At 40.7% G+C, this 24744-nt stretch overlaps 1 protein-coding gene across 1 annotated transcript in view; it reads left to right on the top strand.

Annotated features, from left to right (window-relative positions):
• The window catches only part of COL4A2 (collagen type IV alpha 2 chain), a 183423-nt gene that overhangs the window by 40392 nt on the left and 118287 nt on the right, over positions 1-24744 (top strand). Inside the window, exon 4 of the mRNA XM_081046767.1 lies at positions 8697-8777. Within this exon, the coding sequence (XP_080902893.1) occupies positions 8697-8777 (81 nt within the window). The remainder of the gene's footprint in view (positions 1-8696; positions 8778-24744) is intronic.

Raw genomic sequence — 24744 nt, 5'->3', positions numbered from 1 at the left:
AGGTGAGCCCCAAGGAGGAGTGATATTATCCCTCAGTTATTCACCTCAGCAAAAAGCACAAGCACTATAGGACACACAGATTGTCATCCTAGAAAGACTTTCTGTAGCTCATCATCTCTCATGTGGACCACTGTCCTCCTTTCTGTTCCCCTCGTTCCCAACACAACATGCTACCCTTCCCCTTCCTTCCCCAAAACTCCCAGCCCCACAGGCAGCAAATCAGATATAACTATGCTGGAACTAGTTGGTACTCACTGCAAGTCCACTGGAGTAGTTCCTTTTAAATGGGTGAGCACTTTTGTCCATCAGTTATTTCACTGCCTCTGGCTAGTGACAGTTTCAGGACCATCGAGAGTGGACACATATATTTTGGGTGCTCTTCAAATACTATTAAACAAAGGATTTCCCACCCAATTTATTGGGAAGAAGGGTTTTGTTCTGTGTAGAGTGGCTGTGATCTGCATTTCCTCTGCCATATACTCTGTCCTGCTAATACTATGTTGGAATTATTTCCTTAATTTCTAAAGCTGCATGTGCGGAAATGGCTTATATTTCCTGTTTTGATAAACTAATAGAATTTTACTGGGAACCTTGTTCCCAAGCTGGCTTTCTTCTTTGTTGGCCCCTTTTTGAATTAAAAGGATAATTCTAAAAAGTTTGGCTTGACTAGACTTGTGACAAAGACAAAGACTTGTATAGATTTTTTTTTTACCTTAAATATGAAAGATGATTACTTTTTTGCAATAAGAAATGTTTGTCTTCTTTGTCGGTTAGAATGGGTTATTCAATATTCCTCTGTGCAGGAAGCTTGGGTTAGATGCTGGGGGCAATCCAATGGTAAAATATCTGTAAATTCCCCACAGACTTGCTCTTTTTGGCTGGAGGTATATTGGCTTTAAAAGACTTTCTTGGACAAGAAGTTTCTTGGAACATGTGGAGGACAAAATATTCTTTGTTTTAGGACAAATGAGTTTTGTTCTTGCATGTTCATATAAATTTGATTAATACTCGTTTCTTATGTGCAAATTGAGAACAATGGCAAGCATTTTTTTCTTTCATTTATGTATATTGTATCAACTTTAAATGATATTTGCATCTGCAGAAAGTTGGGGGCATGTCCGTGGATTTGTTCTCCTAATATACATGGACAGTTCACTCTGATAGTTACAGAAATAGCTAGTTTTAAGGAGTCTAAATCTTTGTGTGTGTGTGTGTGTGTTTCTTTTATTTTCTGGCATTCAAGTTGTTATTTAAACCTATTTTTAAATGTCCTAAATATGAGGACAAATCTGCCATTGGGAGAAGCGACAATGAACAGTTTTCTCAATGTTTTTAAATGGGGCCACGCCTCAGAGGCCTACAGAGGCGTCCCCACTTTTCACCGGGCAGCAGAGGAAAAGCGTTTCCTCTCTGCCTTGCCTGATGGTACATGATCCCTAACGAAAGCAGCATGATACTTGCTTCTCCTGATGCCAGTAGATTGCACAAATCGGAGGCCAGGCCAGAAACATGTGGGACCGGATGTTCCCTTAATCTTGCAGCTGCTGCTATTGATCTCTGCTCCGACTCTTTACTGAATTCCATTTATAGATGGCAGGGCAAAGTCTCTGCTGGCAGCCAGAGAGCCAGTGGCTCAAGGCAAGAGATTCTCTACACAACCCCGATAAATGCCTTCTTCAGGAAGCTAGAACCCGACTTTCCTTGGAAGAGTCTGTGATCTCTGTTCTGCCAGACAAAAGACTGACCAAGGAATCTAGATCATGCATCTACCCTCTTTCCCTAAAAATAAGACCTAGCTGGACAATCAGCTCTAATGCACCTTTTGGAACAAAAATTAATATAAGACCCGATCTTATCCTACTATAATATGACCGGGTCTCATCTAACATAATATAATATAAGACCGGGTCTTATATTAATTTTTGCTCCAAAAAATGCATTAGAGCTAATTGTCCAGCTAGGTCTTATTTTCGGGGAAACACCGTAGGGTGATTGGGACGTGTCTAGGAAGAACTGAATGCTCACACACGTAGACGTGTTTTTAAATCTTTCTAAATGCATTGATGCCGAGATTCAAATAAGGCTTCAAAGAAAAGAATTCCCTTATAAAAGCTAACCAAAAAATCCCTTGTTCAGAGCTGTCCACTTTGTCCCTGCAAACCGTGTGTGTTGCATTCCATTTGAGTAGAATATGATACAAAGGTTTCTAGAAAATATACCTTATGCCTTTACCGTGCCAAATGGCTCTTAAGCGATCCAAGTCATTTGCAAATTCCTAGACCTTTTTTTTGAAGCTTTTTTTCTTATTAGTTTCAGGTGTACAAAACAACACAGCGATTAGAAATTTACACTTCTCACAAAGTGATAACCCCAAGTCTACTACCCCTCTGACATCATACAGAGCTACTACAATACCACTGAGTATATTCCCTATGCTGTACCTTAATCCCATGACTATATACATTTTTTAATTATAGTTGACATTCAGTATTATTTTCTATTAGCTTCAGGTATACAGCTCCTAGACTTGCTAATTAGCACAGCACTGCTGGCTACTAACTCAGGATAGGACAAAATTCAGGAGAAACGAAGCGTCTTAAAAAGGATGTTTTGAATAAAGAAAAGAGAACTAACACTTTTTTGGTACTCTAATTGCTTAGAAACCCAGCAACTGGGTCCTGGGTACTCAGAGCCCCCCTAAACATGCCACAGGTGGCAGGAGTCACAGGGAGTCCAAGGGCCAGCCTTTTTCTAGGACAGGCATGCCTGCGTCCATTTCAGGCATGGAACGCACTGAACTCGTAGGAAATACTGCTTTTCTAGTCCACTGAAGGAGATTGCTCAGTGGTTTGCAGTTTTCCCATTGTCTCTGAACAAAGCCTCTTTCTTCACACTGCCAGTCCATTGATCTAGGGCAATGCTCCCCGGCTTCCATGTGCTTATTGGGAAATCCTGTTAGAAAGCGGGTTCTGATGCAGTAACTCTGGGGTGGGGTCTGCAATCCTAACTCGTGCCACGGTGCTGCTGGTGCTGCATCCACACACCACGCTGGGAGAAGAAAGGGTCTAGATCAAGAACGGGAGTATTTCAAGCACGAATTGATTGACTGATTACCTCTTTGACATTGTGTCTGAGACCCTGCCTCTAATCAGTCAACCTCCCTACTCTCTCTCTCCCCCCATCCCATTTCGTTTGTGACACTATTTTCAGATAAGTATTTCTCAAACTCCTTGCTCACTGTCTGCACCTCTCTCTCTCTCTCTCTCTCTCTCTCTCTCTCTCTCTCTCTCTCTGTCTGTCTCATTTAGTGTCCATGGCTCCCTCCACTCCACTCTACTCCTCCCTTGCCAATATGGGTTTTGTTCCTCTTAGTTGTTGCAAGGATTACCCATTCTTCATCTCTTCCAGGTGTCCCTCAGTCACATTCCCAGTCTACTATGCTTCTTATGTTTAAGCTGCTTTTTATCATATTTTCCAGAACTTGTAATTCACATTTATTTTTCAAAACTCTCAGTTCTACTTTTGAGTGGAACACTTTTGGAGGTGTCATGAGCTGACAATGATAGCAACATGAACATCCCTTTCCCTGGGTCTGCACAGCCTCTCGTGACCTCCTTAACTTCTCTACATTTTGTGGAAGGAGCAGATGAGTCCATTGGGGCCTAGTCTCAAGTTTGGTGGGTGACCAGATAGTTGGCAGCATGGGAGCATCTGCAAAACCTCAGTCAGTGAATGTTTGTTCATTTGCTGAAGAAATTAATGACAAACCCTCCTAGTCAAACTCCTTTCCCAGTTTGGAAGTGACAGCGACAGTTTGAAGTGGTCATGGATCTTGGTAGCAGGTCAGATGACTTCAGTTGAGCAAAGAGGACTGAGCACATCCCACCCAGTACTTCCCCACCACCAGGCAGGGCTCCATGTCCACTCCAAACCCCTCTGCAGTGCCCGCAGGACCTCCAGACAGTGGACTATCTTTGTGCTGGATTATGAAGTGGCAGTGGATTGAAACTGAGTCCTGAGCCAAGAGTTGGGGGACATTGCCAAATAGGGGCATCATGATGGTTATAAGAAGAATGAGTTCAAATTCACTCCAATCCAAGATGCTCCTGATTTCCTGATGATATTAATCCAGAGGTCTTACTTTCCTAGGCTGGAGGTGAGCGGTTCTCTATCTGTCCCCTCAGTTATAGCCACAGGGCCCCAGGTCAGATGGCAGGGAGGTTATCCTTTGTGGGGTAGGCATGTAAGAAGAAGGAAACCCAATAAGGGAAAGAGCCCTGGCTAAGGTAGTCCTGTCTGTTATCTGGTATGATTTTAATGGAACTCATCATAGTTTAAATTTTGTAAGTTTCATTGCTTATTTACTTAATTTTCTTGTCAACTTGTTCATATGATCTGTTTCTTACTTTATATCCATGGCCCAGCACGGCACATCACCCAGAGTAAACATTCAGTGATGAATGAATGAAGGAATGAATGAATTTGCAAAGTGAAAGGGTAGATGAGTTATCCCCAAGCTCCTTCCAGCTGTCAGATTAGTTTGGAGTTGGGGGAGTTACGTGTTCTCTCACTGGTATAGCTGAAGGGAAGCATTCCCCTGAACATTCCAAGCATGTGGTCCCAGAGGCTGGATGGGAGCAATTTCTGTGTGAATATGAGGCCATAGGACTTGTCCTTGTTAGATTCCAGCGTTCTCCAGTGGGTAGGACCCCTTACCGGTTTTCACAGATTTTCAGCGTAATTGGTCCCACTGGGCCATGAGCCCTTTTCTGCCCTAGGATGATGGACCTTGAAACAAGCATGAGAGTTTGGTCAGCTCAGTTGACTAGATTGTGCCTGGTCCATCATGGTGGACACTCTCCACACCACAAGCAGGGTCTATGGGAACCTCCTGGCCCTGATCACTACCTGTCCTCCTTAGATGCTTGGATGGCAACCTCAGTGACCTGCAGGGGGCCCTGGGAAAGCAGGGTTTTGCAATATGCTCTACACAGTGCTACCAATAGGGATTCAGACTTGCAGTGAGAAACTAATGGAGGATTTAATTGATGTTTCTCAGAAAGCCTGACCATACAGGTGAGAGCATGCCCTCCTAGAGACTCTGAAACTGAAGAGCTGGACCAGGGCCAGCTTGTCACCTTCGAGGGTGGTGGGCAGAGGTAGGGTGGGAGGAAACCAGTCATCTTTATTAAGGAGCTGACAAGAAGAAGGATCACGCTGTGTCCTTGAGTTGTGTTGAACAATAAAGGCAAGGGTATACTCAAGGGCTTGGAGCATGGGCAGGGGTTGGTGTGAGCTTTTAATATTCTTCTGTTGGGTGGGGTGGAGGTGGGGCTGAGACACAGACATAGGACTCCCCAGAGCAGTACACACACTCCTCATCCAAGGTCCTCAGAAGGGCATTCGTGTCTTGAGATGGTCCCAGTGGCCAGGTCCCATCAGGGGAATGTGGAAGCTCAGGTCTGAGACTTGTACAGTCATTAAGAGACGTCTGGAACATATGCCCTGCCCTAGTAAAGTAAATACTTACGTTCATCCTGGAGATCTGACATTCCAATATGTGGTACTTAGAGCTCTTGTAGATGTTGGAATTCATAAGAGTCCCTCTGTAGGATGTGTAAGATGCTGATGGGAAAACACACATGCACACCACACACACACACACACACACACACACACACACACACACGGGCTGGAATTTCCATGACAGAAATTGGCTAAGGCTTATAAGATGGAAAGCTGCCTCTTGATGATGTGTTCCTCACCTCCTAAGACAGGGCATCTGAGCCATTGACACACGGTTGAAGGCACTTAATCGGGCCTTCAAGTCCTGGTTCCAAAAGCAAAAATAAAATTAAAAAGTATTAGGAAATTTTAAGCAAGTTATGAAGAACTCATTTCTATAACTAAATCCTGTGCATAGCCTAAACCTAGAATAGAGAGTCTGTTAGATCAATTTGAAACCATTAAAATCATTTCAACCATTGATTTATATACAGGGATTTGGCAAGTGGCTTTAAAATCAGAAGTAAAAATAGCATATGAAGCAGCAGATGGAGAATATGAGTTTATGTTTCACCCTTCAGACTGAGGAGTCCCCCTTCCTTTCCAAAGAACTGGTAAATGAATTATTGCATGAACCAGGGGTACCTGCCAATGCACCTATTCACAACCATATGTCATACAAAGCGTAAATGTGGTGGCCCATCTAGACTTCTGTCTTTGATGCTAAGGGTAATCCATAAAACCAACGGCTTAGCATGGAGTTGGATTTGTGAAAACCAAATATTCAAAGTCATGGAATTTAAAAATGAGCCCCACAATAGACAAACACTGAAGCTGTAAAAAACTGGCAAATACCTAGAATCATATTTTGAGGATGCGAAAGGATTCTGTATGTGTTAACTTTTACACTACGGAACTCAAGCTGTCTCATTACCCCGCGCAGACCAGAAAGATAACCAAAACGAGATTCAAACGTCTTTCCAGGTGTTGGTTTCTTTAAAGGATTTGAGATTTTCAGATATTTCTTAATTCTTTAAAGGAGTGGCTGATGTATCAGGGTATTAGATTAGGTTAAGCATTATAATAAGAACACACACACACAAAATGTGAAACTCTCAAATAAGACCTCTCTGGTAGAAAATGGTTAACAAAGGAAAGGAATTTATCATCTCTACAAAAAGAACATCTAAGCAGTTGTTGAGGTCTAAGGTAAACTTTGACCAGGTGGTTTCGAGTCAACATTCACTTGTGTGCCCATCCAAGGTTGAATGTTCAGAAAAGCCATGGCAGCAGGAATTACAGAGACGGCCAGGCAACACCATCTGCCTTTCCATGTGAACATTCAGTGCTGTGTCAGGAACAGGGAAGGTTCTGGCAGGCGTGCTAGATAAAAAATAGACAGAAAAACTTGCACAGGGAGTTCCCAAATGACCATCCTGTTTAGTCATTGAGACTTAATTCACAAGAGAATGGAAAAGCTGGGGTGAAATGCAGTTCTTTTTTTATCGTTGTTATTAAACTTATTGGGCTGACGCGGGTTAATAAAATTATATAGGTTTCAAGTGTACAATTGTGTAATACATCATCTGTATATTATATTGCGTGTTCACCACCCAAAGTCAAATCTCGTTCCGTATATTTGACCCCCTTTACCCTTTTCTACTTCCCCCCACCCGCCTTTCCCTCTGGTACCCAATAAACTGTTGTCTGTGTCTATGAGTTTTTGTTTGTTTGTGTGTCTTATTCGTTTGTCACTTTCAGTTTTATATCCCACATATGAGTTAAATCATATGGCTCTTGACTTCTTCTCGACATGGATGGATCTTGAGAATATCATGCTAAGCGAAATAAGAAATGCAGTTTTGTTTAAAGTTATAATGGGTTCTGTTATCTGGGGAGTGTTGCTTGCATGGTAAGATTTGGCTCAGTGCACACCGGAAGCTTCCTGTACCCTGGGTGCCTTGAGTGGAAGTGCCTGCTGGATGGAGAGTCTGGGTGAAGGTGATAGGGGTGATGAGCCAGACAGAGATTCCCCTGGGAGCAGTACTAACTCACCGGAGGGTGGGGGGCAGGGAAGGGAGGAAGCAGGGCTTGGCTGATCACAGAGGAGAGAGAAGAGAGCCAATCTGATCGTCATTTTCCACTCAGAATATTTAGTACTGTGAACACAGTCTGAAGGGAACAGCTCAGACATAGGCCAATATCCAAGCCCACCTTTTACCTAAAATACCTAGATCAAGAGCAAGAAACACCTTTTCCCCCAATTCTGGTTGAAATTGTCCAACCAGAGAACTCCCTCAAGTGATCCACGACACTCGCTGAAGACTTAGATCTCAGGGTCTGACAAAATAATGGATGATGTCACCCCACCCAACTAAATACATACTTGAGGAGGCCTCCTCCTCACTGCGTGTGGGAGTGTCTCCCACGGGGAAGGGAAAGAAATGGGCTTTCCTCTAGGGGCGCGTGCAGGGAATGCACGGGGCCTCCGTGACAGAGGTAAGGGTTTGGCATCCTCTCAGGTGTATTTGCAAGTTCTGCCTCCTCAGCAGCCCGCCCTTTAGTTCACCAGGGTCTGCGTTGTAGGATGGGGGCCCGGAGTTGCCCTGCCACATTTAACTTTACCTTAAACCTCTCCTGCAGCATGCACCCCCAGGTTTCCAGACAGAATGATGGGCGCTCTCTGTGCACCTGGAGTGTCTCCTTCGTACCAAAGCTCTTAACACAGTGTCCTCCTGGGTTTACTTCACATAGATTCCTTGGATTCAGGGAATGTTCTCCTTGGCCTTCCAGCCCCAGGATCTAGCTTGGCATCTGGCACTTAGTGGGCAGTGAAAAAGGGCTTACTGATCACAGAATGTCCAACACCCAGAGGGGCCCTAATTAAACTAGGGACTCGGGGTGGTAATAATATGCCATTGTGGGTTCATCAACTTTAACATTTGTCCTACTCCAGTGGGGCATGTTGATAATGGGGGAGCTGTGCCTGTGGGAGGGCAGAGGGAATATGGGGAATCTCTATACCTTTTGCTGTGGACCTAAAACTGCTCTAAAAATTCAAACCTATTTGTTTTGAATGAATAGGTAGCTGTTAGCATTGGAAGGGCTCTCAACAGATAGCATTATGATACATATTGGAGTTGACAGTATTTTATGTAACATTATCTTTGCCTTGTGATTTGTTTTTGCAGGGCGTGAAGAAGTTTGATGTGCCCTGTGGAGGGAGAGACTGCAGCGGGGGCTGCCAGTGCTACCCGGAGAAAGGAGGACGGGTAAGTCATGGCATCGCAATAAATATTACCTTCCTCATGCTTCCATTGTACATGCAAGTGCCTTAAGTTGCCTGATTAAGTCAATTGCCTACTTTCCTGAAGAAATATAATAGAGCCGTGTTCTTCTCCCCTAGAACAAACAATAACATAATGCGAAATAGGGTCAATTTATACTACTTTCCTAATAAGTAGAGAATAATGCTAACTTTTTTAAGCCTCTTTTCTCTTGTTTACTATTATGACTACATATGTCTATATGCATATATAATGCAACTATGTTTTATACTTGTTATACATAAACATATAGTTTGTAAAAATATTACATAAAGAATACATAGTTGCATTTATACTGCAGTAAAGATATTCAAACTAGCGAGCACCAGCGTCCTATAACTGAGAATCATTCATTCTACTTGTAAAATTATTCTACTCAGTTCCTGGATATCCTGTATGTAGCCCATTTCATAGATAAGTGAGAGAAAAAAAGGTCACGCCAAATTATTATCATAGCATCTGGCAGAATTTGATACATGGACCCGATACTGGGTTTAATATGTTCAATCAAAATGATTGGCCCCTCATTTCATTTCTGTTAAAACTGATGTTTCATTCTTGGCATGACTGATTTTGAAATGATATTGTTTATATGTTTAAGCCCATGTTGGTGTGTGGCAGTGTGGGGAGTGGTATTTCGTTTTATGCCACAGAGTCTTTTGAATCCTTATGCTTTGGAATCGTGCATTTCCCTCTAGGACCCATGCGTGTCCAACTCCAGCTTGTGAGACGCAATTGGGAATTCTTGCTGGCATTGCCCTGTCGTTGGAATCAGATATTGCAGTCTTTCGGTGTGCCAAATGAATTTCTCCAAGTTGAATCCTAAAGTCAGTTTTTAAAGTAACTATTCCTCATACCCACCCCCCCAGGAGGAAGGTCTATCTTTTTGGAGCTTGGCCTCTGTGGCTAGGTATTTTATCATATATCCTCTCCTCCCTGAATCCCCTCCAAAAATCAAATAAGTAAAATTGATGACAGGGAACCCCTTTATAAATGTGGTGGTGTATTTGCTAACATTGGCTGATCTTTTTTTTTTTTTTTTAATGTTCAAGATCATAGTGGAGGAGCTTCTTGCCACTAGGTCAAAGTTTCCATCTGCATGTGCTGTGTTCACCATGAGTTGCAATCCTCAAAACAGTTTTTTGTTGTTGTTTTAGTCATGGGTTCCTCTGCTTGGAGTGGGGACTTGACGCTTTAGGAATTTCTAGTTGAGGATCATTTAACAGCATTTAACAAGGGTTAGTATTTTTTAAATATATAGAAGCCATTTCATGAGATGTAAAATGCCCCTGGGATCCCTTGCTATAGATTTTTCCCAGCGGTGCTTCTGGAGCCGTGATGAAAATGTCTGACTGCAGAACTCTCCCCTCCCTAAGCACTTGGCTAGCTCAACCTTATATGGGCACAGGGAAGATAAATTAGTGGTATACAAATATCTCGGCGACTCACTTATGTGGGAGGGAGTTCGACCATAGAGGGACTCTGCATTCTTTTCCATGTGGTCAGCCAAACAGCACCTAAACAAGCTGAGGAGAAGGTTACTGGGTCTATTCTTTTTCACATTGTATGATTAGTTAATGCAGACCCAGTATATTAACATTTTATATATATATATATATATATGTATATATATATATATATATATATATGTATATATATATTATGGGAAATAATGCTTTTATAAGAATTTTGTTCTTCAGTAAAATGAGCTTATTCTGACTATTTGAATATATAATGCCATCTACCTAGCAGTGTACTCTTACAGAATGCCAAAGATTTTTTCAAAGAAGTTATTAGAAGGGAGATTTGTAAGGGTCCCTTGACCTTTCCAATTTAGTAGGTTTACAGTACAATGATTGAGACCTTTTTATTTCCCACTGTCCCTAATTAAGAAAATTCCTTGACTCTGTTTCTATACATTGCCAAGTAAAGTAGAAAATTGGCACCTGGTTAATTTGATTAACATGAGAAATCCAGAACCCAGTGTGGACTTGACTTCCCTCTCTTCAGACAGGTTGTCAACACTGATTGAATTAAGATTTGGCAATTGTCTGAGTAGTTTGTTCAAGACACAGAGACACGTGATAGCCCACTTTGGGGCCTGGCCTGTGGGATCCTCTACCTGTAGTGTTCAGATGGTTCTTCTCTTCACACTGCATACTGGTCCATAGTCGTTAGTGCTGGACCTAGACGCACACTGCGATTGGACCGTACAGATCCAAGTTGGGTTGTTTCAACTGCCAGCACCCAGGGCTGCCCAATTGATTCAAGTGTGCCATTGAATATTAATCCATAAGGTGGTGGAAATGACTGATGGTAAAAGGTAAGGAAAAAAACCTACAGAGGAGAGAAAAACTATACCATTTATCATTTTCTATGGAGTAAACCCAGTATGTTACTGAAGATATTTATTGTTAGAAGAATTGCATACACTTCATTAAATCATTTATTAAGATGTAGTGTCTATTTCAGTTCGACAAACCTGGCATATGTGTGTTAAATATTTGATTAACAAATTTCCCCAAATGTGTTCCTATGGACTGCAGAGCTATTTTCTGCCCTACTTGTGGCTTGATAGTATTTTTTTTTTTAAGTAATGTAATACATAAAAATAGCAGTTGGACGGATTTTGCTGTTCAGAGAGCTGTGTGCAGAGTTTGTTCTTTCCCACAGCTTCCCCTGGGGTCCCTTGCTGTATATTTTCCCCACAGTGCTACTGTAGCAGCGATGACAATGCCTGACTGCAGAACTCTCCACTCCCCAAGCACTTGGATAGCTCAGCCTTATATGGGTATGGGGTAGAGTTCATTTGTTTCTCGCCATGGTGACAAGCCAACATCAGAAACTGTATGTTACTGGATAACTTTTGGACTGTAAGCAAAAATCACAAATGTGCTATGGATTCCAATTCCAAATTAATTCTCATGTTACCAAATGAATAAGCTCTGTGTAAAATGTATCGAGCCTGATTCTCCACCCTTGACTGGTGGGTGGTGGATTGTCCCCGAGAGAGAATTGTTTCTCACAGGCAGAACCACACAGCCCCGTGGATAATTCCAGTTAGCCAGTAGCTGGGGTATGAAGAGGCGGGAACTGTGGCCCAGCTGTCTATGCGCTCCTCGCTCCCTGTCAGAGCAGGACGACCCAGCCCTTGTCCTCTCGTTCACTCAGGAGGGTAGAACAATCACATTGGGGGCAAATGACCTGCTCCAGTCTCGCTCTAGAACAAAACTCAAGTTTTTGGACTTCTTGATGAGTTCTTTTTCCGATGCCATAATCTTTTGTGTCTTCACTCCTCTTGCCAGATGTTAACCTATGTGAAGGGGATTCTCCAGGGTGGAGGGAAAAGACATAGGCAGAGGTGAAAAGAGGCTTGGCTGTCTGTCCTCAAAGAGTTATGAATCCCTAGCCAATTCTCTAACCACTTCTTCAGTTGTTTGGTGAATTTAAAAAAAAAACAACTTCAAGAAATGATTTAAGTCTTTATTGTTGTCGGAGGGTCTGTATTTCAAATAATCCCTATGAAGTATATGGGAGTAATCAAAAACTGTAAGTCCTAAGTCACCGGTATTACACTGGATGTTATGCACAAAGAACGTCAGCAAACTAATTCCTCAGACTTTCTCCACTACTAAATGTCATCGAGTCATCAATACCAGACAAAGCTGTTCAGTCCTCTTATCTTTTGCTATTGGTTTCTTCTTTTTTTCCTTCATACACCTTGGAGATGGAAGGTGGTTGAATGGAAAGCATCAGAGTGAATTTCTATTACAGAATTTCTATTGAAACAGAGTGACAGCTACCACGTGATATAAAAATTAATAATATGGGGAACAGGAGAGAGAGCCAGTGAAGCATCTGATTAAACAGAGATGTTTTGCCTTCGCACATTAACTCACCAAAAAGGTTTTGAAATTCTCAGATTTTTCCAACTGAAGTCTATTTTAATTCATTATTTCAGTCACTTAGGCAGGTCCCTCTTCTTCCAACCCTTCGGTTTTGACCGTAAACTCAGATCCGATAGATAATTTCAACTTTTTAATGACATCAGCCTTCACGGGGCACCTGTCTACCTAGGCAACCAGTATTTCAAAAATTGGTAAATACAAAGACAGATTCTTTAAGTCTAAAATGCTGGGAATTATTGAGGTGGTTCAATGGTCTTGTCAAACTACAGTGGGAAAAAGAGAAACCACAACTTTGACCTATTCCCAGAGCTCCATCATCAGCCCCTGGATGAGTGAATTAGCATCTTTCCTAACCCTCCACAGCCATCCAGCCCACATTCACCTTCTGTGGCCTTTACAGCACAAGCCACAAAACCAGAGACTAAACTCCCTAGAGGCTACAATTGGTAGACTCACTCACTTAAGCAGTGACTAAGTACTTGGGACAAGTTATGTTTAGCTGTTGCGTTTTTTTCATGTAGCTGAGTTTCCCACAGTCTATGGGTCCCTGGACTTGCAACAAAGTGTGAGCAAATAATTTTTAACCTCACAAGATTCCTTAAATTCGGCAATATATATATCAAAGTGAAAGAAAGCAGAGAAAAACTGAGTGAAAGGGAAAGAAAAGAGAAGGCTGAACAGAAAGCTGTTAGAGGTGGGTGGAGACAGATGAACGGGAACCTGAGAACATTCACTGTCTTTGATCTTCGCTGTCAGCTCAGATGGGTAGCCACTGAGAGATGAAAGAAGCAGACCCCTAGCCTTAGGGGAAGGACCAGGGGGTCCTAGAGCAGCTTTGAACCATGAGCATTGGCCTGACCTTCTCTGTAAGGTGAGATGTAGTCTTGTAAATAATAGTATCTTCTATCATGTCTTGCTAATCATAAACCTTACTGTAACTTAAATGTGCATAACCAAGATCTCAAAATAAAACTGATGTTTTTTTTCTTTGACATGGCTCAACATAAACCTGAAACTGGTAGCCCACTGTAGTGCTATGGAGAGAGATTCGATTCAGAATTTATATACTGTATGTGTTCCCCAGTTCCTGTGGGTTGCCATAAGCAATGCGGCCATCCTCTTAGTTATTTGAAGACACTTTTCAGTGTGGAATGAAACATCAGTGCTGTGATGGCAGACCTCTTTTCAAACCCGCTGCTATTTTTCCAGGCAGACACTTTTTAATGGTATGCTCAGCACAGGAAACGGAAGTCATCTCCACTATTTTATGCACGATCCCAGCCCAGAAAGGGCAAAGAATTATTCAGAAATAGCAGAAACACCTCCTGGCTTCTGGGCTTTTCTAACTCTTGCCTACACAGAGCTCTCAGCCACTTTCAAATGGTTATTTCCAATGCGCCTTGGGAGCAGCGCGAGTTCTGGCTCACCCGGCGCCACAGCAGCTGCAGCTACTCCAGGACTTGGTTATTTTCTATGGGGAAAATAGTGTTCCAGCAGATTTACACAGTGCCTGCGTAACTTGTACATTCTATACAGTGGTGTGTTTTCAAAGTGATATTTTCTGTTATGTCTGCCAGCGTAGAGAGAACCCAGCTTCCGTTTAGCAATGGAATTTGACATTTCTTCAATACTCAGAAATGTATTTTGCATGATCTATGTGCAAGGCACTTGTCTGAGTGAACAGCGGGAAGGATGCCCTGACCCCGAGGTAAACGCCCTGACCCCGAGGTAAACGCCCTGACGTGAGGTCGTGCCAGTTGAGGAGACAGCAAGGAAGCCAGTGCGACTCTAGCAGAGCAAGGAAAGAGAGACTCATGGAAAGTGAGGTTCAAGAGAGAGGTCGGGGGCAGCGAGGTCATGTGAGAGTGCTGGAGACCCTGTGACACAGTGAGGGGAAAGCCTCTCAGGAGATTTCTGTAGAGAAGTTATGTGACTTATCACTTACTCAAGTCACAGAGTTCTCCAAGTGGGGAGCGTGTGAGGTTCACATTTTGGTGATCCATTTATTTGGGGTCTAGTTCTACTCCAAGAAAAGGTCATGAAACTTGACCCCTAGCAAAGGCAGTCGTTGGCTACTAAAATTTGAAAAGAAATGTATTCATTCAACAGATAGTGATTGTGCTTCTGGTATGGCAGGCCCCGTCTAAGCACTGGGAATAAAAAAGTAAGCACAGCGGTCAATATGCCTAATCTTTCAGAGCCGATATGTTAGCACCATGCTGTCCAACAGAATTGTCTGCAAAGGTGGGAATGTTCTATATACTGTTCACCGTGGCTATTTGAGCATTTGAAGTGTGGCTAGGGAAATGGACAAATTAAATTTTAAATTTTATTTAATTTTAGTTAACTCAAATTCAAATTAAATAGCCCCAGGTGGCCAATGGCTACCATACTGAAGATGACACTTCTAGTGAGTGTGGAGGTAGAAAGTGGAAGAAAGAGACAAAAACTTAGAGTGAATATGTGAGAATATTTTAGATATTATGTCCTGGACAAAAATAAAACACCATGAAAAGTCAGAGTGTCATAAAAGTAGCACCAAGATTTGTAACCTGCTGGGCTTATATCTTTACAAACAGGATGTTATCTCAAAAACATCCCCACAAGTACAGCACATTGAAATGGTGTATGTGCAGAATGGGTCAATCAGCCAGACAAGAAAATTTTCTTAACTGATTCATCACCTTATTCTTCACTTTATTGTACCCCACGACCTCTTAGGGAAATTGCAGTTTTTGCTTTTCCAACTTGAGCTCTGATCAAAGCCTCCCTTTCTGAAAACTGTCTGGTTACTTCAGTGCAGGAGACCTTTGGTAATTTAATCCATAGCTTCAGAACATAACGCCACTCTTGCTTTCTTCCCTGCAAGATTAAGAAAGCCTTTTCTTAAAGTAGAACTTTTAATAAACTGTTGTAGAAATGAGTTAATTATGTATCTGGGGACGATAGCGGCAATTCCAGAATCTCTGGCCCACTCCCCATCCCACCCCAATGTGACAAATATTTAATTTCAAAGGACCATTATAACATTCCCCAGATTTGATAGAAATCGGGCCAGTTTGGACCTCATCCAAACGGAAGAATACATTATTAAAATCCTAAAAGGATGAAATTTGAATACCTCCCCACTGAATGAACTCAAAGAACATCATTAGAGACAGAATCTGATGATTGGAAGTCAGCAATTAGGGAAAAAAAACCATAATTCACATTATCATTGAAATCACCATTTCCTTTTTCTGAAGCATGACAAACTTTACCCTGGGTTCTGTTGTTTCCTACAAGCAAAATACATTATTAAGTAACAGGAATCATGAAAAGCATTGGTGAAAATTAATCACAATGGCTGTGGCCCAGAATGTATCAGCCTCAACAGAAATTGCCCATGACACAACAGCGAAGCAGATACTTGACAAATAATGTGACTAGCAGAGAACACACTTGCACTAGGTACAGTGTATGTTCAATGATTGATGAGGAAGCATTGGCCCATTGATATCTTAGTACCTGAGTACAGAGGTAGCATTTAAAATGTTTTTGTGTTTTATTTATCCTTGTCTCCCTCTTCTCATGAACACACGCACGCACACACACACACACACACACACACACACACACATTGCTCTGGCAGCCTACACCACATGCCTTCATGATGAAAAACTCACGCTGCGCTCCTGATTCCAGGTGCTGCGAGTACAAGACGATTGCTTCATGCTTCAGACACTACACATCTTTGGTGAGGTGTCTATTACCCTAGAAATGTACTGTCTCATTCTGGGAGAACCGCACATCCTTACGTTCCCTTCTGCATGTACATCCAAACAAACCATAGAGTAGACATTTTCAGAGCTCAGACAGAAGCGGGAACAGAGATGAGAGAGAAAAATTAACATTTTTTTTAATCTAGGCAAATCCTGTTCCCCCACCATAAATTGGGATCAGATGTGTGTTGTGTTTTTTGTGTATTTTTTTAAGAGTGGAAAACAGAGATGTTGGTGACAGTATGATTTTTTTTTTTAAAGATTTTATTGGCAAAGGGAAACAGGACTTTATTGGGGAACAGTGTGTACTTCCAGGGCTTTTTTACAAGTCAAGTTATTGTCCTTTCAATCTTAGTTGTGGAGGGTGCCGTTCAGCTTCAAGTTGTTGTCCTTTCAGTCTTAGTTGTGGAGGGCGCAGCTCAGCTCCAGGTCCAGTTGCCGTTGCTAGTTGCAGGGGGCACAGCCCACCATCCCTTGCAGGAGTTGAGGAATCGAACTGGCAACCTTGTGGTTGAGAGGACGCGCTCCAACAAACTGGGCCATCCGGGAGCTCAGTGGCAGCTCAGCTCAAAGTGCCCTGTTCAATCTTAGTTGCAGGGAGTGCTGCCCACTATCCCTTGTGGGACTCAAGATGTTGAACAGGCCATCTTGTGGTTGAGAGCCCACTGGCCCATGTGGGAATCGAACCGGCAGCCTTCGGAGTTAGGAGCACGGAGCTCCAACCTCCTGAGCCCTGAGCCACTCAGCTGGCCCCGACATTATGATTTTTGCAGAAGCACATAATGATCCCTGGAAGCCTGGTTGGTGCAAGAAGGAGGAGCACCCATGAGCTTTCCACAGATTTGGGTGGGGGGGAGGTGGCCTCAGCAAGCAAAACTTCAGGGAGACAGGCCATCCACACCGGCCATTGGCAGTAATAATGGTGACAAAATTATTAACTGAGTTCTGGTCTAAAGTTGACAGTTCTGGGGAAATTGCATCTCATGGCTTCAAGGAAACATCACCAGGATAATAATACTAAAAACTATTTCATGTCTTGATTGAAAATCGCACACAGACTTCAATTAGACGGTTGATAAACTGGGTTAAGAGAAATGACTATTTCAACTATGCTCCTAAACCAAACTAAAGCTCTGCTTTTAGAAATACTTCATTTTTTTCTACCTATTGATGGAATGTTTTGACAAGTATAGCATGAAAGCGTTTCCCCCTTTCTGTTACACAAGGAGTGCCAATCTTCAAAGAACTTTGTTTTGTTTCATTCACTTCCTATTCATTCTCAGTAAAAAATTGCAGTATTTCTATAAAGACCAGTGTGAAATTCTTACAAAATATGATATACTTTCTAAAAGCTACAAATTCAGAGAAAGTAGAAATGTTTTATCTGAATTTGTCTTCCCTCACACACTAGGAAGAGTGTCTCAAATGGTTGAGTCTTCATGTGGAAAAATGTTCAACATTCCCTGTCCAGTTCATCTCAGCAGTCCTTTAGAGTTGGACAGTCTGTACAAAAGCCTAAGTGCTATTGTGTCTAAGTACTTTTACATCAGACTGCTCCTAAAATAAAGATGGTTTTGAAAAGTTTTAAAATTACTTTTTGTTTTCTTCCAGAAATAGTAAAATAGTAACCAGAGAAAAAATAAAGATGGTTTTGAAAAGTTTTAAAATTACGTTTTGTTTTCTTCCAGAAATAGTAAAATAGTAACCAGAGAAAAAATGGCAGAAATGACCAAAGCAAGTAACATATGCACATTTCTTCACCAAGGGGCCTTTTGAATTTGCCACCGAAATGCACACATACTCCGTGCATTTCCAGAGTACCTCGTGAGGAAGGAAACTGGGGTCATCTCATCTCTGCCTTATTGTTTCTTTAATCAGAGGGAACTACCTGTGTCCTTCAATAGCCAGACAAAGATGCTACATACTCACTAGCATTAGGGTAAACACAAATTTATCTTTAACCTCTTTAGGCATTTCAAAATTTGTTTAAGAAACTGCACAGCCTAAGACCCTAAACAGCCTGCAGTTCTGATTCTTCTGGCATCCCACCCCAACTAGTCCATTGTGGCGTAGACAACCAAATCATTCAAGTCCTCAGATGTCTGACTCATATGAGAAGTACAAAGAGGCCTTCAAAACTATGTCCCCACTGATGAGAAAGATCAAAATATCCCTGTCCCTTCACTCTCTGTGTCCAGCCTAGAAGTTTAAATTCTAGAAGAACTGAATTAGGAAGAGACCCCAGTAACCCAGTAGAAGCTCTATACAGATGGCAGTTTCCTCCTAAGCCATTGTGAGGGCATTAAAAAGCCTGCCATAGGAACAAAAATGTTTGCATCCAGAACAGTTAGGATGGATAATTCCTAAAGTTTTGAAACCAGAAAGAAAACAGAAAAAAAAAAAAAAAAGCAAACCAAAACGAAACGGAAATAATTAATGCTGTGTAAATAATATCTTTGGCCTAATACGTTCTTGGCTGCATTGTCAGAATCGATGTTTTTTATTAAATTGTTGTCTTTCTAAGGCACCATAACTGTTTTTCAAACTTAAAGTCTGTTTCAAATCAAGAAACAGAAGGGCAAATGAATTCTACGGTGAGGTTGGGCTCTCTGTAATAAAAATTAAAGGCTTGGCATTGTTTTAGCTCTGCATGATAGTAAGTGTTTTGAAGAAAATATACTTCAAGTGGTAATAATAGCATTTTTAAAGCCTTGTGAAGATAGTAGATATACTTCAACAGAACCCTAATGTCAAGATCAGTTTTCTGCGTTGCATACGTATTTAACCTCTGTCAAAACCAGTCTTTCTTAGGTTTGTTCAAAGACATATTGCCATGGCCTTTGAGGAGGAATGAATTTGCAACAACTTGAAACAAAATTTAACAGAATCCTGTGACTCTTTAGGAAGCAGTTCTCTTTTATTTATGTTGCTTTTAACATCCTACTCTTTTCAACTCGTCTTAGAGAAGTGGCAAATCTTATACCCAGGCAGCCAGATACACCAGGCACTGAGGGCAACACGCATGAATCTATAACAGATTTCACTATCTCTGCCCATAGCACCAAACCACACACCACTGCAGCCTACAATACGGGATTGAATAAGTAACCCAGATAATTCAAGCACAACTCTGAAACAAGGAGGCAGGCTTCCTCACACAAAGACCTTGGGGTGAATTCATTTAACATCAGATATTTTACAAATATTTGTATTTCTCTTAATAGGATGATAGAATTATTCACTTAGGACATTGACAAGTCTTATTTCCAGCATCATACCTGGGAAGGATGGAATAATACATCTGAAATGGATGAGTATTTGTTCTATTCTTAAAGGACTCTAGGAAAGGAAGTTGGACAGACTTTCCTGATAACTTAATGGGGAAAAAGAACTCAGCATAGATTTATATATGCCTAGAGAAAAAAATTATTTTTAAAAACCTCGATTAATGAAAAGTGTAATATATTAGTGTGAAAGAAAATAATCTAACTCCTAAAAGTTAAACTAAAAAAGTTCAACTCTTCTTCAAAGACAGAATTTTTTTGAGACTTTCGTATAACGTTGAGTCCCACTTAAAATTTCAAGACAATAAGATTTCATTACACAACTTTACTTGAAAAGAAACCCGAAACAGATCATTGACAAGAAATAAAGTAAATATATATGAGCCCCTAGGATATTTCTTTCTGTTCCCTTTCTTTCTGTTCCCTTCACATCTTTCTTAGAAATGATTTCTCCTCTAGCCAGTGTTTTTCATGAGCTTGTTTTTCTTTTAAAGAGTATATTTTGAAAGCAAGAGATGCCAGGGGACTGACATCAGCCTGCTTCTTCTCAAGTGTTGTATAGGAGATGAACAAAGAGCATCCTGAAAACATAGAATTAACCTTTCCAAGTTATAGAATAAAGTTTTATTAGTGTCATAATTGTATTATATTGAAACAGTCATTTTTTAACTTCCAGTCAACTAGAGGCAAGGAAGAGGGAGTTGAACTAAATAACAGCATGAAGATGTTTAATTTGAAATCCAAGAAGGCTATTAAAATAATGCATTTAGTTATAGCTAGATGAGTAGCTTCAGATGGTCATCAGTCATGATTAGACCACTAAAATGTAACACCATGAACAAAGGCACAGTTCAACACTATTGCCAAATGGTTCATCAGACCAGAATAACCATCGCAGCATACAGGGGCTGGCATCCCATCGTGGCAATGATCTTATGGACACTATCACCAAAACTTCTTGAGAAAGTTGCAATATCGGGCAAATTAAGCTCTGATACACAACTACTGTCTCATCAGGAATCCCACCTGCCCCATCCCATCCCACAAATACACGCAGACGTCGATGGTGTGTTGATGTCCGTCCTCCAGTATTTCACTCCAACCACAAAGCTCCTCAGACTCCAGTGAGCTTTCTCTCCCATCATCCCTTTACCATCCCCCAGGGAGAACCCTATTTCTTGCAAATGTACTGACCTCAGCAGAATTCAGGAATGAACATGATCTCCTAACCTTTTCCACATCCAAGTATGGATTGTTGCTTTAACTGCACCCCCAGCTTCCTGACTAATTGCTCATGTGAAAGCTCATTCTAATCACCTTCCTCATGCTCTCACTTCCTTTCTTAGGCCCTGGCCTTCAAATTTGAACTTAGCTTCCTAGCAGCTGCCTGAGCAGTGTGGAGAGAAGTGAAACTGTTTTCTCCCTGGGTCTGGATGCTGTGCTTCTAAAACACTGTCGTAAAACCATGGCACCCTTTTCTACCTAATACGTGACTGCGTTGTCTCACAAGCAGTGTGTTTCTCCTAAAAATCCTTTTTCTTTTTTTCCTTTCAGGAAGTTTTTTTGTTGTGTTCCTCTTAGTTTTTGCTTTTTGACGCTTGGTCTCCCATTTGTGCAATTAATTTTTGAAATGTGATCCCGGATTTTCCTTTGATTCCTGTGAAATTATTAAAAGGTGTAGCTCAAGTTTCCGATTTGGAGATGGGGGAAATGAGGGTGCTCTTCTGCCCTTGATATTTTCTCTCTCTTTTACTTGTCTAATACTGATGTGATTCAAACACAGACATTTCATGAGGATTGCTACTCACGAAAAAGGAGATTTCTAAATGTTAATTGCCACTGGTATTTTTAGGACTTTATTTTGAGGATCCCATTGATGAAAAGGGATATGTAGCCATCTGCATACCCTCGAGTAGAATAATCAGACTGAGGAAGTAAACAAAAAGAACTTTGTGGATGGAAATGAACGCCTTAATTCCAGAACATTAAAAAGACTTCTTTAGTAGAAGGAAATAAAATTTAACAAAAAGGGTGCCCTTCAAAAATGTCAGTTATCTTGGAAGGAAAGATGAGTAATGGAAATCACATGTTGATCAGAAAAATGAATACATTAGTCCTTTGAAACTGGCATTTATGGAGTATGAGGGACTCTGCACTATCTCCTGCATCTTTTCGCAGCAGTCACTGAAGTAGCAAGAGAAAGTTCCGAGAATAAGATAATTCTTCTTAGAATTACGGTATATATGATACAATAAATAAGCTTGGGATTTTGAAATGTATACACCATATATGTATATATACACATACATATGTATATTTATGTATTTTAATTTTATATATTTTATATTAATTAAATATTTTTTATCTTTTGTGTGTTTCCAGAAGAATAGCAATTGACTATCATGGAAAACGCTTGATCATGTGTTCAGCATGGGATTTGACTTATTTTTAGCATTTAATCTTATCTTAGAATTTAAAATGAAGTCCAGTGTGTATTTTTAATGCCCTGAAACTTTACTTGAATACACTATTATCTTTTTACATTTATCAAGTTTTTACATCAAACCTAGTCTAGATATTTCTAAGCACTTTGAACAAGAATTGATAAATATTTTTAAAACCATCAAGTGTTCTTGATGTATTTCTACTTTTGGCATTGATATTCCTGTTCTTTGGGAAATATTTTGGGAGGTGGCATTGTCCCATGAGATAACTCTAGAATTAAACTTTTCTGCCTATGGTCTCTGACTTCGGCTATTCCAGGAATTCACTGTCATTCCCATTTCCACCATTTATTGGCCCATTGATCTTCTATATTCTGTTGGCTTTGCGTCAGCAGGAATTCCCAGAATAAACCAACAGGGAGTTGGCTCATGGAGGGGAAAGGAGGCAGGAGCCTGTGGGCACGTCCAGGGTCACATTTCCAGCCTGAGTAGCTGGAGGAATTCCCTGACTTTTTTCTTTTTTTTATAGAACGATGCTCTATCCCCCCACTTCCCTCCCCATGCCCCGAGAGTAGCCAAGTGTCCTTACAGAAGTTTTCATGGAAACTTTAAACATAAAAGATGTATTTACAATTGAATATTTCCAGAAGTTATTGACAATGGGGTCATTGATTTCCCTGAGCCAGTCCCCTTGCCCCGTGGACCCCAGTTGAGGTGGATCCTTTGAAAGGACAGGCACAGGCCTTTGCATGGGGTGGGGTCAGCACAAAGAGAACAAATTTTCCAAAACCTTTCAACAGACATTTTTGTGTGTGTTTTTTTTTTAAAGTTTTTGTCCCTGAAAACCAAGCCAAATTGACCCATCTTTCTTTCATATGATTTATGAGTTATTTCAGAATCTTGTAAGTCTTTGACAGGTCAGGAATATGGAAATGAGAAGTGTCATCCTGTGTAGTTTCACTGGAATTTGTCCCATATTTTCAAAATAATCAGTGTTATGGTATTGTTTAAAAATTTAGAGACATTTTACTGTTTGTATATAATTGAGGTTCTTTTCTAATATATATTATTTCTGAGAGACAAGTAAGCTTTTTTTTTTTCATCTGTGAAGGTCTTTTCTCCTATTGCCACTAGAGATAACCTGAAAAGACAGAAAAATTTCCATTTAAACTATAGATATTATTGCATCAATTTCTTTTCCTACAATTTTTTAAATCTCATTTTGTGGTCACCACAGTGAAGCATATATGATTTTAAAACCTTCAATATGAAATAATCATTAGTTTATTGTTCCACTTTTTTAAAAAATAGCAGGTGTTTCCTATGCCTTTTTGGCAGGTTTTGTTGTTTGTCTTTTGTTTGTGTGTCTGAATTTCCCATTGTCTGGAACATGCATAGTGCCTGTTATGGAAGGTCATTGTTCTGGTTCACATGATTTTATTTCCAAAATTTGGTATGGATTCTGGGGTATGTTAACCACTATGGAACAATCTACCCCATTTTTTAATAGCCATATGGTTTAGTGACTAAGCTGTTTATACATGTTGTTTCTAAGAGTTGGGATGTCCGCTACCTGTTTTTGCAATTAATATAGATCATCATGACTTTATTGTAAGTTTTTCCTACCAGCTCCTTACTCATTTGGGGTATCTGTTCCACTTGAATAGCACACTTGGGCTGCAGAGTACCATTACAGATTTAGAAGCTCAAACTTCAGGATTTCCCTTACACCTGCCACTCAACCAATACCAATTGTGTCACAAAAATATCTTGTAGGTAGGAAAATGGTCTACAAATGTTAGCCTTCTTTACCCTCACAGTGTTGATATTTAATTAAACTTTTCGTAGCTAGTACATTTTCAAGAACATATTTTATTTTACCTTCATAGAATGTCTATCGTAAAGGATTTTTTGGAAGTGAAACATTTGAGTTTTTTTTAATTAAATTCATTGAGGTGACATTGGTTAGTAAAATTCTATATGTTTTAGGTGTACAATTCTATAATGTATCATCTATATATCACATTGTGTGTTCACCACCCAGAATCACTCTTCTTCCATCACCGTATATTTGATCCCTTCTTCCCTCTTCTACCATCTCTGCCCCTTTCCCTCTGGTAAGCACTAAACTGTTGTCTGTGTCTATGAGTTTTTGTTTCTTTGTTTATGTTGTTCATTTGTTGCTTTTAGTTTTATATCCCACATATGACTTCTCTTCTTTAAAAAGTAAAACTCAAAACATCTCATAGAGCTCCCAGTGGGATTGGCTAATAACAAATTTGAAGCAGCCATTATACTCAAAGCACTGAACTAAGACATTCAGTAACACTTAGGATTTAAACAAAAGGGTGCACTCTCTCCTCTGATTGGTAATCTACATATTATTACACTGAACAAGTACACGGAGTATCACATGGTTTATTTCGTTTAAACACTGTTTTTTGCTGAAGAAAAAGTATTATGCATTTATCGGCTTAGGAATTTTATAGGAAATAAGGGAGCTCGTACTCCAGAGC

This window comes from Rhinolophus hipposideros, assembly GCF_964194185.1.
Source record: "Rhinolophus hipposideros genome assembly, chromosome: 4".
Taxonomy (NCBI): Eukaryota; Metazoa; Chordata; class Mammalia; order Chiroptera; family Rhinolophidae; genus Rhinolophus; species Rhinolophus hipposideros.
This window is presented reverse-complemented; position numbering and strand designations above follow the sequence as displayed.